This window comes from Micromesistius poutassou, assembly GCF_964030765.1.
Source record: "Micromesistius poutassou genome assembly, chromosome: 8".
Taxonomy (NCBI): Eukaryota; Metazoa; Chordata; class Actinopteri; order Gadiformes; family Gadidae; genus Micromesistius; species Micromesistius poutassou.
In genome coordinates this window covers 4,102,035-4,118,376 of record NC_140278.1, presented here as the reverse complement: position 1 = coordinate 4,118,376, position 16,342 = coordinate 4,102,035, and the positions used below count along the sequence as shown (strand labels likewise).

Here is a 16,342-nt window from a genome sequence, read left to right as displayed (position 1 = left end):
TAAATCGCAACGAATGTCACTTCGCAACGAACCTAACTTTCCAGCAAAAAGCACTTTTTGGTGGTTAGACACCGCTACGGTGAAAGTCGATATGTAGGAACCGCCAAGATCCTTGTGAAAAGTAGATGTATATCACGTTCACAAAAAAGAACAACTAGTTCATCAACCACGCAGATGCAAGCAAAAGGTTGTCCCCCTGTTCCTTAGTCTGGAGGAGAACACTTTGCCCTATTTGGGATGCAATGATGCACATTCTCTCTAACGCTATCAAGATGTCAGTTTCTGGTTTGCAGATTAATAGTTTTCTGTCATCATGGTTTCTAAGTGTGGCCTTATTATGGTCACATAAAGAAACCCATTTATTGAGCCAGCAGTCAATCAAACAAGACACAAGCTATGACTGTCCAAGTCATAAAAACAATATATAATCTTATTTATATATAATCCTATTGCTATAAGAGGCAAAGACCGAGAGTATATTCTGTGTGTGTGTGTGTGTGTGTGTGTGTGTGTGTGTGTGTGTGTGTGTTTGCATGCATTGCACGTGTGTCAGGGGTGTGTGTGTGTGTGTGTGTGTGTGTGTGTTTGCATGCATTGCACGTGTGTCAGGGCAAGGCTGAGCTGGCAAGGGCTGGGATGGGTAATATTTCAATATGATTGTTTATCCTCTTGCGGTGTTATATAGTCATGAAATAAACATATTGAATTGTGGAAAGAAAAACAGTTCCAGTCTGATAGCATCCCTTCAATTACCGTACTGTATAGAATGGTATGTAAAATTCACAAGAATATGGAATATATATCAATAGTGTAATATCCTCCATTTCAATATGAAATGCAGTGTGTAATGTGTGTGTTTGTGTAAATGTGTGCATGTGTCTGTGTGTGTGTGTGTGCGTGTTGGAGTGTGTATGCATGCATGTGTGTGTGTGTGATTCTGTTTTGGCATACATGTTTCAAAAGAAATGGGGAAAATGGAGGTCTATTTAATTAAAGAAAGAGCAAAGGGTGTGTGTGTAGATGTGGCGTGCAGACAGAGAGATGGACAGAGCAGACAGCCAGAGAGCCATCCTCATTGGACTTCAGCAGGCATGTGCGCTGCCAGCAAGACTGAGACATACTAAAAGGTTACAGCAGTTGATTTGTGATGTTCTACTTTCAAACACCCCCAGACCTTTCTCTCCCTCTCTCTCTCTTTCTCCCCCTCTCTGTCTCTCCCCATCTTTCTCTCCCTCTCTCTCTCCCACTCCCTGTCTCCCACTCTCTTTCGCTCTCTCTCTCTCCCCCTCTCCCTCTCTCCCCCCTCTCTTTCTCTCTCTCTCTCTCTCCCTCCTCCTCTATCCCTCTCTCCCTCCCTCTCTCTCTCTCTCTACAGAAGCAGTTTGGCTGCTGTCCACAAAGTTTGATAGATGGCAGGCGCTACGCAGTCAGATTGTGAATCTCCCAGACCCATCTGCAGGACCATTGACAAATAGTGATAGCACACCTAGTCACCAATAACAATGAGGGATGTAAAGACTGAGCAGCCAATCAGAGAACAGACGCCGGATAGAACACTTAACGCCCCCACTCCCACCCCCACATAAAATAAAGAGATTGGGCTGCCTCTTCTCCGTCAGTTATTCAATGACCATCTCCATTTTTGTTATGTGTGATATATCTATATATATATATCTATATATAGATATATATAGATATATGTTATATGGATGTTCATATATTGTATACTCACAAGACTGCAGTGTGATACTGTTGTGAGTCCCTCCCTATACCCCCATTTCTCCACCATCCACTTCCTCTTCTTCTCCTACCATCCGATCTTCCCTCAATCAATCTATACATCAATCAATTCTCTCTCTCCCCATCATACTCCCGTAGGAGAGAGAGAGGGTTAGGGGATAAGAGAGAGAGAGAGAGAGAGAGAGAGAGAGAGAGAGAGAGAGAGAGAGAGAGAGAGAGAGAGAGAGAGAGAGAGAGAGAGAGAGAGAGAGAGAGAGAGAGAGTATGTATAAAGAGGTTTCCAGTTGTCTCCTGGTCATCTCATTTATAGAGCTGTTCCAGAGAGGAATCACAAACCACACCCTACCCCCACCTTCTGCTAATGTCTGCTTGTTCATTTCTCTCTCTCTCTCTCAATCTATATCTTTCTCTATCTCTATCGCTCTCTTTCTCTCATCTCTTTCTCTCTCATCTCTCTTTCTCTAACTCTCTCTCATCTCTCTCTCTCTCGCCCTCTCACTCTCTATCACTCTCTTGCTCTCTCTCTTACTCGCTATCACTCTCTCTCCCTCTCACTCATTATCTCTCATTCTCTCTCTATCGCTCACTCTCCGATCTCCTAATTCATCATTCTTTAGTTACAAAGCTTTGATTACAAATTGGCATATTATGCTCTATTAATCATTAGGCAGATTTGTTTTAAAACCCTTGTAAATTCTTCTCTTTTCAAGATTGATGAGTGACCAATTACTGTTACTAAGTCATAATGGAGTTCTGTGACTGAAAGTGGCGCAAAAACCTACCATGTGTTTGATATTTTCAGATAATACAGATACAGAAACTACATTTGTGCTTTTATTTTTACGTGCAGCCTCATATTATTCTATCTGCCTCACAATACGACAAAGTACAAACTAACTGGACGGGTTGTTCAGGCGCCTTTTGCTTTTAGGTTATTCAGAGCCCATAACAGGAGACTTTTGTAAGTGTTGTAAGGAGGGGAATAGGGTGCCACATAAAAAACACTCTTTTTGTCACACTACGGAATGCAAGGCCGTAAGCAAAGCTTTTAGTACTTTTTCCATGGTACATTTTGTACCTCCATTGTGCTGTTAAACGCTGCTGTGGATCGGCAGGCTTTTAATTATATGCATAATTATTTCAATGATTTCTATTCAGGGGTTACGGAGGACTCTGAAGCATAAGAAAATGTTTCTGTGGTTAAGCAAATATGCAGGTTAATGCACTGGCAAAATCCAAAGCGTGTCTCCGCCCATGATTAGGATAACTGTTATGATACGTCTATCGGTAACGCAACGGAAAAAAACAGTCATTAGAGAGTGTGTTTTTTTTTTTAATGGTCATGCTTCACCAAAGCTCTTTCAATTTATTTCACTTTTTCCAGGCTAACACATCCTTTCCAAACGGCCTCCTTTGTACACTTTCTATCCGACGTGGCTGTCAGAGATCATACGAGTGGAACCACAACAACAACAACAACATCAACGGAGACACGTCTCCGGGGAAACGCAGGAGAAAAAAAGAGAGGGAAACGGAGCGTGGTTCGGAACAGACCGAGAGCTCAAAGCCCGCCGGCCGGCGCTGCCCAGCGTCCTTCTCGCTAATGTCCGGTCTCTGGGAAACACGTCGGATGAGGTCAGTGCGAGGATTGGATTACAGCGCGACATAAAGGGGTGTGTAACATCTTTTGTTACTGACGGAGACGTGGCTGATCTCGCTGGTGTCGATTCCGACTCATAAGCCCAACCGATTCCTTCTCGGTTTTCCGTGCGGTCAGAACGGAAGAGTCTGGTCAATCCAATGTTTGGACGGCTGTGATTCATGACTCAAAGTTACTGGTGCAAGCCCAAGGACTTTCAGACTCTCTGGTTCCTGCTTGTGGAACCCTGAGCATCTGACGATCTCATTCCGTCCGTTGTGTGTTGCCATGGGAGAAAGAAACTTGGACCACTGATACACACCATTCAACAGAGTGTACAGGGCTGTTCCTCTCCCTTTTACCAAATCAAACCACGCGTCCATTTTCCAGTTACCGGGGTAAAAGCAAAGGATAGCAAGGCAAGCGATAGTGGCAATGCACGTAAAGCAGTGGTCTGATCAGACTGAGTGACTTCAAACGGGACCTGTTCCAATCCGTCTGCAGTGACCTCAGCGAGGGATGGTGTTAGTAGTAGTTGTAGTAGTAGGTGTAGATACTTTATTCATCCCCTTGGGGAAATTCAGGTATCCAGACAGCACAGTGCAGTTGACAAACAACAAAACAAACAATAAAATAAAAAAGTCAATAAAAGTAAATAATTGCGAGTGAGCAATGTTACACCTAATTAAGAATTCCATATAAAAGAGCCAAAGGTAGATATAAAAATAAATAAATAAATGAATGTTACGAGCTTCATAGCATAGCATATCAACCCCGAAGTTCCCACGGTAGGCGGTCCTTTCCTAACCGAAAAAGGGTCGGTTGACAGATCCATGCACGCCGCCTGAATGCCTGCAGTGCAGCTTATAACTCTGGCCTTGTATCGAGCAACACGGACGAGCAAAACAGGCCGTCCGCGTCCTACGGATCGAGAAGGGCGACGAAGGACGCCAAGAGGAAGTACAGCGGCAAGACAGAGTGGCGTCGCAGATGTATCAGCGTGACACCGGACACCTAGGGAAGGGACACTTTAATAGACTACCGGGGCTGTCCCTCCCTCAACCGTGAGTGCCCTTGCATCCCTAGCCGAAGACCTGAACTCACTTTAAGCACGGTTTTAGGCTAGCCCGCCGGCTAATAACGATAATATGGTTAGCGCACCTGGAGTGAGTTCCTGGAGTGAGCTCCGATGGGGTTGAGCACACACTGTGACGGAGCATAACGTAGGGAGGGCTCTGATGAGTATGAACACCAGGAAGGCTGCCGGTCCAGATGGCGTGTCTGGGCGAGTACTGAAGACATGTGCTAATCAGCTAGTCCAAGTGTTCCCCATATTCCACCTGTTCCCTGGCTCAAAGTCCACCATCCACACCTGCTTAAAGGCATCCACTATTGTCCCTGTGCCCCACAAACGCTTCTCCAGCCTGTTTGAATGACACAGTCGATGGCCCTCTCCTCATCTCTGCCTCCCTCGCTCAGACCATGGTTCCTCGCTCAGACCATGAGCGAGACAAGTCATGCAGTTTTTCTTATCGGCCAAACAGAACCACGGCCGATGCTGACTCTCAGGTACCGCACACCGCACTCTCTCATCTTGACAGCCGGAACAGGGGGGCTGTGTGAGACTGCTCTTCATTGATTACAGCTCTCAACACCACAGAGAGAGTGTGAGCGGTTATAAATACCACATCACAGAGGGTCTGACATGGTAAACACACAGAGACACTCTGGTGAGAAAGGCGAGGCAGGTAGATGAATAAATTCAGAGCCTCCCTGAGGATCCTTCCGCCCTTCTACTCTGCAGCTGCAGAGAGCGTTCAGACAGGAGGCATCACCGCCTGGTTTGGTAACAGCTCCACTCAGGGTAGGAGGGCTCTGCGGAGAATAGTGCGGTGGGCTGAATGCACCACCGGAACTTCTTCGCTCCCCTCTCTGCAGAACTTTACAGGAGTTACACACCAGGAGGTGGCTTGCAGAACCAGAGCGGTTAGGATCCTGAAGGGTCCACACCACGGTCAGGCACGCAGCAAAACAAGAGACTGTCTGAGACAGAGCTTCCTTCCCCCGTCCCCAGTCATCAGGACTGGGAACACTGACCTCATCAGGGCCCCTACCCAGTTCCATACACTGCCCCAAACACACGCACGCACACACACACACACATACACACACACACACACACACACACACACACCAGTGGCGGCTGGTGGTTTTTAAAGTGAGGGAGGAAGGACTGCACGCTTGGTTGCCATTGGCCTACTTGCACTGTTAGTGGTGTATGGTGGCATAAGTATGTGAGACTCAAGTTGTTTCAGGGTGTTTTGGTGAACTACAAAATAGCAGGGAGGGATAATTATGTGAATAAAATTGATACAAATCCACCAGTGGCAGGAAAGAATGCAAAGCCAATTTGTCAAATTAGGCCTACTCTTGATTTGTAAAACTAAATTAAAAAATCATTGGGCCAATGACTGAAGCTATTGGTTGTAATTTGGCTATGTTTATTTTCAGCTACAATTGTTTTAAGAAAAATTAAGACACAAAACCAAAAGTGATGCCATTTAAAATGCATCATGCTCTGAATCATCATCACTAACATCCTTTCCACAATATCAAACAGAACGGTCAGAATGACAAACAATTAAAAGAACAAGAACATAATTTCACAACTATTGACTTGGGCTGTAAGCCTAACATTGTTTGAGGCAAATGTGGATGTTAAAGGATGTTTCATAATGTTGGTCATGGTGTTAAGCCAATTTAGATTGAGCTGGAAACGGCAATATAAGCGAACAGAGCTGCACTGTACCGCAACAAACAGTAGCGCACCGCTCGGTGGAAACGAGGCATACGACTGAGCGGCTTTGTTGGTTGTCATGGCCTAGAGACTTGAGGGGATAACCCCTCCCTCCGGGCTGCTCCACAGCCAGGGCTCCTGCTTATTGGTTCATAGTGCAGCCATGACTTCTTCTTATTGGTTCATAGCGCAGCCAGGGCTCCAGCCTATTCGTAAATAGACGTTGACGCGATTCAGATCCCTTAGCTAGTCCCACCCACTCAGAGGAGGAATTTCCTCCTCTCTCCCATTGAACCCCATGTTATTCACCGGCTGCCAGTAGTGCCCGAGAAATGAAGGGGAGTCAATGGAGGCTGAGGGAGGAACGTCCTCCCAGAAGTAATATTCAATAGGCGATAGGGGGTGCTAATGTCCCTTTACCCAGGGAAACAAACATTCCATATACAAAGGCATTAATGTAGTCATATTTAAGGGCATTAATTCATTACAGTAGTCTGGGCAATCTACATTTTTTATCCTCAACAATGTTAAGGAGGATCTTCCTCCCTCTCCTCACCGGAGAAGCCTCCACTGACACACACACACACACACACACACACACACACACACTACACATACAACAACTACACATTTTTGCATATTTTTTACATTTTCTATTATTTATTATCTTCCCCTACTGCTAATAGTGTCGCTTATTTTTACTGGAAACATTGTGGTTGCTTTTTATTGTAAATAGTGTTCCCGTTTTTGCATTGCACTTTGATCTGACTTTACGTCCTATATATCTGCTGTATGTGACGTAGTTAATCTATCTTGAATAGTAATTTCCTCCCCTCACTCCCTCATATCCTTTTGTTAGAAAAGAGCTGTCCAATAAATCCCAACCCTGCTCTCCCACCTCACCCCCCCCCCACCCCCCCCGCAAAAAACACTCCCACAGACACACCCCCATACAGATATTTCCCTACCTCCCATTTCCGTGCACACACACAAACACATACACCATTACACACAGAAGTACACATTTATAGTCAACCATTTAGCAAACACACACACACACACACACACACACACACACACACACAATTGAAAGATGGTGAAAACACTCCTATCTGCACACTAAGACACACACACACACACACACACACACACACACACTCCAAAAAAGCAGACACACACCACAGCATAGACAAGGCTAATGCAGGGCTAATACGATTGGAGAGCAGCTAATGGACGCTTACATTCAGACCAGATTACATGTAATTTAATTGGGGCTCCTTTGCTCCTCTCTCTCTCACTCTATGTGGCTCTCTCTCTCTTTCTCCCTCCCTCCTCTGCCTGGCTTCATTGTCCTTCTGCTTGTTTTCCTCTCCTCCAGCTTTTCCTTTGTTGCAAAAGTTGCTGAGCAAGATGACACACACACACACACACACACACACACACACACACACTAGCCTAGACATTTATGTGCATGAAGAATACATGTCTATATACAGACATGCATGCGCACACACACACACACACACACACACACACACACACCCTTGGGGCTACTCTCTGCTCTAGAATCTCCTCTCTCACACAAATCCTTATTATCTCCGGTGAACTCTCCTTCATCTCTGTGCTGAACCTGAAATGGACGTTTTAAATGTGCAAGCAAAGTAAAACAGAAAGAGAGGAACACGGAAAGAAAGCAAGAAACAAAAACAAAGAAATAAATAAAATAATACACAAGGGACCCCTCGACTATAAAGTATTTATTACAGGGCTTTGATGACTACTCAATTCTGATTGTTCAATCACAGGGTTCAGCGGTATATCACTTCTGATCAACAGACCTCTGACATTGTTTCCTCTATTATTTTAGTGGAAGCAATTCATCTTTTTTAAATCGATAAAATCATCTTTCGTTGTGTCAAATTATTGATTTCCTTAGCAAGTAGCCATTTACTAGGCGGGTTAGTGTACAGCAAGCTGGTCATTATCACAAAGTAATCCCAGATAGATGCAGGGCTTGAATCACCCTGCTCAATATCCATTTGATAGTGTTCCCACCACACACATGACAAAAGTGTTGTAGTTCTGCCGTGTTTTGCTGCATTACTGCCTGCAGTGCTGTCACGCCCCTTCAAGATAGTTTGATGCAGTCAAGACTGACCACTCTCTGTCCGTCTGTCTGTCTGCTCACATGAAAGGACATATCCATCCATCTTCTGTCTGTCTGTCTGTCTGTCTCTCTCTCAGCCATGTTTTTGACCTCCCTAACACAACTATACATGCATGAATAATAGTAAGAGCTCTAGTTTCTAGGATTCTTTTAATTACTTGAACTTCACTCATGAATAATTACACACATCGATAAGTGCCCTGCAGAAGGTATAAGAGGTCGGAGGAGGTAAACATGCAATGTTAAAGTTCTTGTAATGTTCTTTACATTATGCATCCTCCCTTCCTAGTTGAATGCTATTTAACCCAATTAATTATGTATTATGCACAAACCTGTAAACATTATTATAAAGTTAAACATAAGAAAGTTAAACATGACTCTGCATAAAAGTTCCTCTTTACAGAGTTTAACATGACATTCATCCTCTGCTAACGTCTCCTTAAATAACACAATAATAGTGTGGCATCGTTACATTTTCAACGTAACATTTTTCTTTCTAATTATATTTTCTTTTACATTTGCTGTTCACAATTCCAGTCTCTTTGGAGGCGTTGTAGTGTCTCTCCTGGTAGCCTTTCTCAGCCTCTAGTTTTGTATCCCAGTCATGTCCAGTAAGTCTGTGGTCACAGCGTTCTCAGGTCCGTGTGAAGCTGGGATATCTGGAGCATCGTTAGCCAAGTCCGATGAGTCAGGTACGGTCTGCATCGCTTTGCTTTTCATGCGGGTGTGAAGGATCGGATCAACATGATTTCCCAACGTGACGTCACCAACATCCACTATACACATCAGTGGTCCAGTTCTGGAGGCTTCTGGTTGGTTTGTTATTTAGATGTTTATATTGTCGCCTAACATTAGGCTTGAGAAGGTCCATGCGAGAACTCCAGTTCCCGGTGAGAAACATTATGGCTGAGGTTTGGTCGATAGTTGTTGTAATGAACTGCTTTTCTGTCAACAAAAAGGCAATTGTTTATCTTGTGTTGCGTGATATGCTCTGCTTTTCCATTGCATTGATTTACTTTTTGAATGTTCGTACAAACCTCTCGGCTAAGCCGTACATGGCTGGACGATAAGGCAAAGAGGTGGAATGCGTCATTCAAATTTTCCATGTAAAGTACTTCTGAATTCGACCAATCGTCGCCATTGTTTGTGCAGACTTGCTCTGGTGAATATGGTCCAGGAAGTACAGAAATTGTGTTTATCCAAAGTTGTCATTGACTTCCTGTCATTTAGAAGTGCGTCATGTGCGTCAACTACTCAACTTCCATCCGGAACATGGAGTCCGTGATTGTTGCAGTGAAATAAATATGCACATGTTGCCATGGTGATGAAGGCTGATCCCAGGGGTTAAGTGGGGCTTGTGGTGGTGTGTTCTGGATCTTTGGACATCCAGAGCAGGTCTTTGTGGTGCCCTCCATCTGTTTGTCAATTCCAGGCCACCACACATAACCACAGGCTAGTCTCCTCATGTGACCTGTCTCTAAGTATCCCTCATGCAAGGCATCCAGTGCTCGGCTGTGTCATTTAGAAGACATCACAGCATGTTATCCAATGTTCCTTGATAAACAGATAGCTCCCTCTTTGCTGGAAAAACCAGGAGACCATGGGCCATCATGGGTAGGCAATTCTTTCAAGGGGAAGTCATCAACTTTAAACACTGTCTGGTTGTTTGTATGTCACTCTGTATATGAGCGTTTGTCCCAAGAAGCTGGTGGACTAGTGAAACACTTCTGCTGGGTCTATTGATTTGTCTTCCTCAGTAGTCAACAATGGACTTCGCAAGTCACCATGTTGTTTAGTACCTGTCATTGCTGGAACGCCCTTCTGTGGGTTAAATACAGACCCAAGTGGCTGATGGTCAGTTGTCAATGCAAACTTTTTTTTTCCATAGAGGTTTGACATCTTGACAAATAGCGGGAGCCAGTGCTAATCCAATCACAAAATGGTTATACTGGTACAATCCAGGTATCTTCATTTGCTTCATTTGCCCATCCGGCGATAGAAACAAATATGTCTTCAATGTGGGACAGTGGATATTGTATTGTGCTGAGCACTGGATATGAATTACATTATTTCTGACTGGAACTTTGGGGTGTAGCCCATCCACTCCACTCCACTCAGACAGCTCTCTAAGTGGAGCTCTCAAATATTTCTTCAACTTCCGGCCAAGGTCTCTTCTTGTGGAACTTTGGAGCGGCATTATTTTCCAGCTTTCATTCCTTTAAGTGTTCCTATCCCTTTTCCAACACTTTAGAATCAGCTAGTAGCTTTGACCATTTATAACGACAGTTTATAACGCCCCTGCTGCATAATCTGTGTAGCTCTGCTAAATACACCGATATTGTATCACTTTTTGACTGGTTCCTTCTAAACAACCTGAATCCTTCAGCTATGGGCTTTGGGATTGAACGTTTTTCCAATGTATCCACAACCTGTTGGAAGGTTTATCTTTTGGCCTTTCAGAGGCAAACAAGCTGTATATATATATATATATATATATATGTAAATCCATATGTGTTAGCACCAATTACACTCAAAAGCTACGATTACCTATTATCGTCTGCGACACCATTAGCAGTTCAATACATTTCCATTCTTTCAACGTATACATTACCCAGCAGTCGACTTCACTTTCTAATCATTCCCATTTTTTTCCCTTCTGTTTGCAGTCAGTCTGTATCATTCCTTTTTTTACGTTATCCTCATACTCAAGTCCTGCCTCATTCGAACTGACTCACGCATCCTTTTAGCAGGCGCACTGTTCCTCCATTCCGGCAGAGCTTGTGCACGTTCCTGTCTGTCATCCATCCCCTCCTCTGAGATGAGCTGTCAGCGTGTCAGCAACCACGGTGACGCGATAGGGAGCTGAAGGTTCTCTCGTTAGTGAGTCCAACAACACATTTTAATAAACAACATTCGGACTCAGAGTACTGTTTCTAGGATTCTATTAGTTTAGAATTGAATTTCCCTAAGAAACAATTGCACGTTTTATTTGACTTATTATTTACTATAAATTACACATTCGCGCCACCACAGGCATAACATAGGAGGTATACATTACAGTTCATGTAATGTTCAAATAATACAATATCTATTTTTCAATCTATCTCTCGCTTTCTCTCTCTCTCTCTCTCTCGCTCTCTCTCCTCGCGCTCTCTCTCTCTCTCTCTCTCTCTCTCTAACTCTCTCTCTATATATATATTTTTTTAGCAGGGTTAGATAGAGGACAAAGCTGAAATGTGACATACGGTAAAAGAGGAAGGAATCTCTTAAAACTTGTCTAGTGAAACTAGGCTGCTATGGCAAAAAAGAGTGCGAGTAAGGAGAGAGAGAAAAGGAACGAAAGTGCAAGCGAGAGGGAGAGAGAGAGAGGGAGCAGGGCGAGAGGGAGACAGAGAAAGAGAGCGGGAGTGGGATGAGGGCGAGACAAACAAAGGGTGAAAGGATAAAAGATAAGAGACAGATGAGAGATATATTATATATATGTATCTATATATATTATATAGATATAGACCCTTTTGTCTTCAACCATTAGTGTTGTGTCCCAGCATGCACTGCTGCTGTATACACACACACACACACACACACACACACACACACACACACACACATTCACTCACGCACACACACACGCACACACACAGTGCAGGGAACAAAGGTGGCAGGCAGCTGACGAGCCATAAGCACACACAGAACATGTCAGCCTGTCAAGACAGTATGACAGGAACAAAGATAAAGAGAGAGAGAGACAGCGGGAGACGTATGAGAGAGAGCGAGAGAGAGAGAGAGAGAGAGAGAGAGAGAGAGAGAGAGAGAGAGAGAGAGAGAGAGAGAGAGAGAGAGAGAGTGCGAGAGAGTGCGAGAGAGAGAGAGAATGGAGGCATAAAGGAGATTTGGGATTAGAGGCACACAGCTGGTCAGAACATAGGGCTCAATCAGGACTGATAAATGACATCCAAGCCAAGAGCTCTGTATACAATGCGCGTGTCTGTGTGTGTGTGTGTGTGTGTGTGTGTGTGTGTGTGTATGTGTGTGTGTGTGTGTGTGTGTGTTTGTGTATGTGTCTGTGTGTGTGAGAGACTGCCTTTTATTGTTCTGAAAATCTTGATCCACTGCAAACTGCACCTTTTCCCACTCACTCTCTCCCGGTCTGCCTCACTCTATGTAGGTCTCCCTCTCTGTCTGTCTGTCTGTCTGTCTGTATGTCTGTCTGTCTTCTCTCTCTCTCACTCTCTTTTTGGGCGAATGCAACACATTTCCTAGCCATGTGAACCACCTCTCTAGGCATAAACGATGAGCAGGAAAGGGAAGGAGAGAGAGGAATGGAGAAATTGACTGTGGAGATGGAGAGCCAAGAGATAAGGAGATAGTGAACGAAAAAACTGTGACAAAAAAAATGTGTGAGGAGGAGATGGAGAGAAACTGTCAAACAGCGACAGCACAGTTGTGTGTGTGCACCAACATGGAGTTGTGTCTGTGTTGTGCGTGCGTACTCACTCTGACTTATAGTTCACCTTAACATCCACTTTGACCCCGGTCTGAAATGTGACCTTGAACTGCTCATATCTTCCAAGGCCTATTCAAATTCTGAAATCTATCACACACGCGTATTTGAATATATCTACACTCACACGGGCAAACTGATTAAACACACAGACACACACTTGGGTAAACAGGTAACACACACACTGGGTGAACAGATAAGATCCGCACACACACAGGAAATGGGGAACAGCTTGTTGTCCAGGATTGGATAAATAAAATAAACACAACTAAATGAAAGCCTAGAATCACCTCCGGTGCTTGTAATGCCACATTGAAGACATTGGTAAGAATAAAGCATAGCCTGGCATTTGTATGTTTTCTCCTTGTCTCTTTTAGTTTTAAAGCAAAACAAGAACTCATCCTCCAGAGAAGACGCCAGTTAGCGTGTGGATTTGGCACTTGATAGACAAGGATGTGCCGCATCCTCAAACACAACGACAGGCAAATTTTCCCGGCTCGGTGAGCAACTTCATCTTGATAAGCGCTGTCAAATACGAAAAAAAAAGGGTAAATAAAACACCAATGAAACGAAATGCAGCGGGTGAAATATTGATGTGGGATAAACTCAGTCACAGGGAACGCGAGCTCCATCCATCCGGGAGAGGAACCTGAGTATCGTATAGTATAGGTAAACAAAGTGTACGTTTGTTATGCTACTTCTGCCCACATTGAACCCTGAGCAAACTGTGTCTTGGGGTATGGTCCTTTACAGAGCTAGAAATGTGCAGAGATATTGAAATAGATGTCCTCCAGTTTATATAAAGAGGGTAGCATGAATCAGGCTCAGTTACATACGGTAGATATACTGCTCACACGGCAGAAATAGCTCATCATAACAAGTCAAATTATGAGTAGGATGTATTTCACAGTATTTTTTTATACTATTACGCACAACTGTGTGCGTAGGTGTGTGTATGGATATTCTTTAACAGATCAGCCAGATAGCTGCACACAGCATATCCAAGGCCCCAAGATGTGTTGAGCTGATCGTTGTTATTCACCAACAACTGTTATTTCCTCCCCACATTGGTAAACCATCGGGCTCTCTACTGACATGTCCCCTGCCGCACAAACCAGCATTTTCAAGTAAAAACAAGAGATCAAATTGGTTAAAGTAAAAAAAAAAAAAAGAAGTAAACTAAAACAGTACGTTAAGATTCAAGAGCTCGATTAACACCTAGATTAACGTGTGCTCTGTTTGCCCATAGGGTGCACTGCACATCTCGACAAAATCAAGGACTAATTAAGTTTCCCGGCAATGTTAAAAGTGAAGTGGATAGCCTGAGCGTGCGCTATGCTACCATCTCCTTTGGCATCAGGCGTCATTGTGACTAGCTGAAGCCGTGGCGTGAACTACAAGCATGAGACATCAGGGGGCTCTCTCCTCCACTCAGAGTTCAATCTTTCAACCCACCGAGCGAATCCCCAGGACTCCCCCCCGCCCCCCCCCCCCCCCCCCCGCCCCCCCCGCACACACACACACACACTCATCTACACACTGTAGTTTAACAACAGCTAACATAACAACAGTGCTCATTCAAATGTACACGCCACCCCAGAGAGTACGAGGGCGAGCAAGAGAAGTGAGACAGATGAGTGAGAGGAGAGCGAAAAATGAGGGAGCGAGGGGGAGGGGGAGAGAGAGCAAGGGGGAGAGAGCGAGAGGGGGACAGGGAGCGAGGGGGAGAGCGAGCAAGAAAGAGAGAGAGAGAGCCCAAGAGAGAGAGAGAGAGAGTGCAAGAGACACAGTGAGAGAGCAAGAGATAGGGATAGAGAGAGAGAGAGAGGACTAGACCGTGTGAGAGAGAGCCGGAGAGGGAGAGCAAGAGAGAGGTACAGAGAGAGAGAGCCAGAGAGTGAGCGCGCGAGAGAGAGAGACGTCATGAAAAGAGGTTTAAAGCCAGCAGAGAGGTGACTGACAAGGCTGGTAATGTGTAATTCAATGGGATGCTCTCACAGCCTGAAGACCGGCCACTTTTAATTGCAATTCTCTTTCATTTCTAAACGGGGGAGCTCAGTGGCGATGTGGTTTTAATGATTCTGAAAGGGAGCCAGACTGTATCCGCCATGAGTTCACACACACGCACACACACACACACACACTGACTCTCCTACACACACACACACACACACACACACACACACACACACACAGTCTCTCTCTCTTCCACACAAACCCACCCCCCCCCCCGACACAAAAACACACGCACAATATTGTACATTTCATTCTTCCCCAGTGCTCATCAGGCATTGTCCCGTATCGACCAATGCACACACACACGCCCCTCCGCCGCCGTCCGGCCACTTGTAGCAGCAGAGGGCCTTGTGAGTCTGATTGCGGGTGTGAGTAACGTCCTTGACGAGGTGTGGGAGCGTCGAGCCGCAGTGAGACGCATACAAATGTACCGACGTAAACAGAACGGGGCCCCCGGAGCTCTGTCTCTCCCCGCCGCAGGCACGCACACACACGTGGGCGTCCTGCACCGACATGGAAACACATGGGCAGAACGGAAAGGGGTACGGAGACGGACAGACACGTGAGCACACACGCAAAGACACACACGCACGCACACACACACACACATACGCAATCATGGCAATTGGCTCGTCTTAAGTGAGAATGTTTGCTTTTTGTGCACTTTCCTAAATACAGACAGTCACACACACACACACACATGCACACACACACGTGCGCACGCACGCACACACAAACAAAAATGTCATGAACACACACAAGTTCGGCGCAGGAAAAGGGTTGTGCGGGTGCGTTGTAGAGAGACAGGGGGTGAGGAGGGGTGAGTAGGGGTGAGGAGAGGGTAGGGCAGGGGTGACGGCAGTGGGCGGGGTGGTGACGGGCGGGTCCCTCTCAGGTCTCCTACCTTGGCCATCTGCGCCTGCACCCCACTGGCTTTCAGGGAAGCTACGGCCTTCTGGGCCGCCGCAGGGCTGTCAAAGTCCACGAAGCCGTAGCCTAGACACACACGCACACACACACACACACACACACACACACACACACATGCGCACACACACACACACACACACACACACACACACACACACACACACACACACATGCACACACACACAAATACAGAGACACACAGAGACACACAAAGAGACACAAACACACACGCTTAAACATAGACAGACACACATACACACACACACACACACACATAGATACAGAGACACACAGATACGGACAGACAGACACAATACACAGAGACACACACACACAGGCACACGGGAGACAATAAGGAATAAGGTGAGAAAACAGCCCGGAGAGCAAGACTGCTCTGACAGACGAACAGAATAACAATCCACCATCATACCATTATTGAACACTGGGACACTTAAAATGCGTGCGACCTCCAACTCCCTTCCATTTCTCCCACCACAGTCTGTATGGGATTGACATGCATTCCATAACGCCCTTACAAAGGGTGGTCCTGTG

The 16,342-nt window shown here is 45.3% G+C and overlaps 1 protein-coding gene across 2 annotated transcripts in view; it reads right to left on the bottom strand.

The window, feature by feature from the left end:
• rbms3 (RNA binding motif, single stranded interacting protein) overlaps nt 1-16,342 on the bottom strand; it is a gene marked incomplete at its 3' end in the record, with an annotated part of 122,804 nt that overhangs the window by 52,614 nt on the left and 53,848 nt on the right. For both annotated transcript variants that reach the window (XM_084471253.1, XM_084471254.1), the window contains exon 4: nt 15,765-15,856. In XM_084471253.1, coding sequence (XP_084327379.1) covers nt 15,765-15,856 — 92 coding nt within the window. The remainder of the gene's footprint in view (nt 1-15,764; nt 15,857-16,342) is intronic.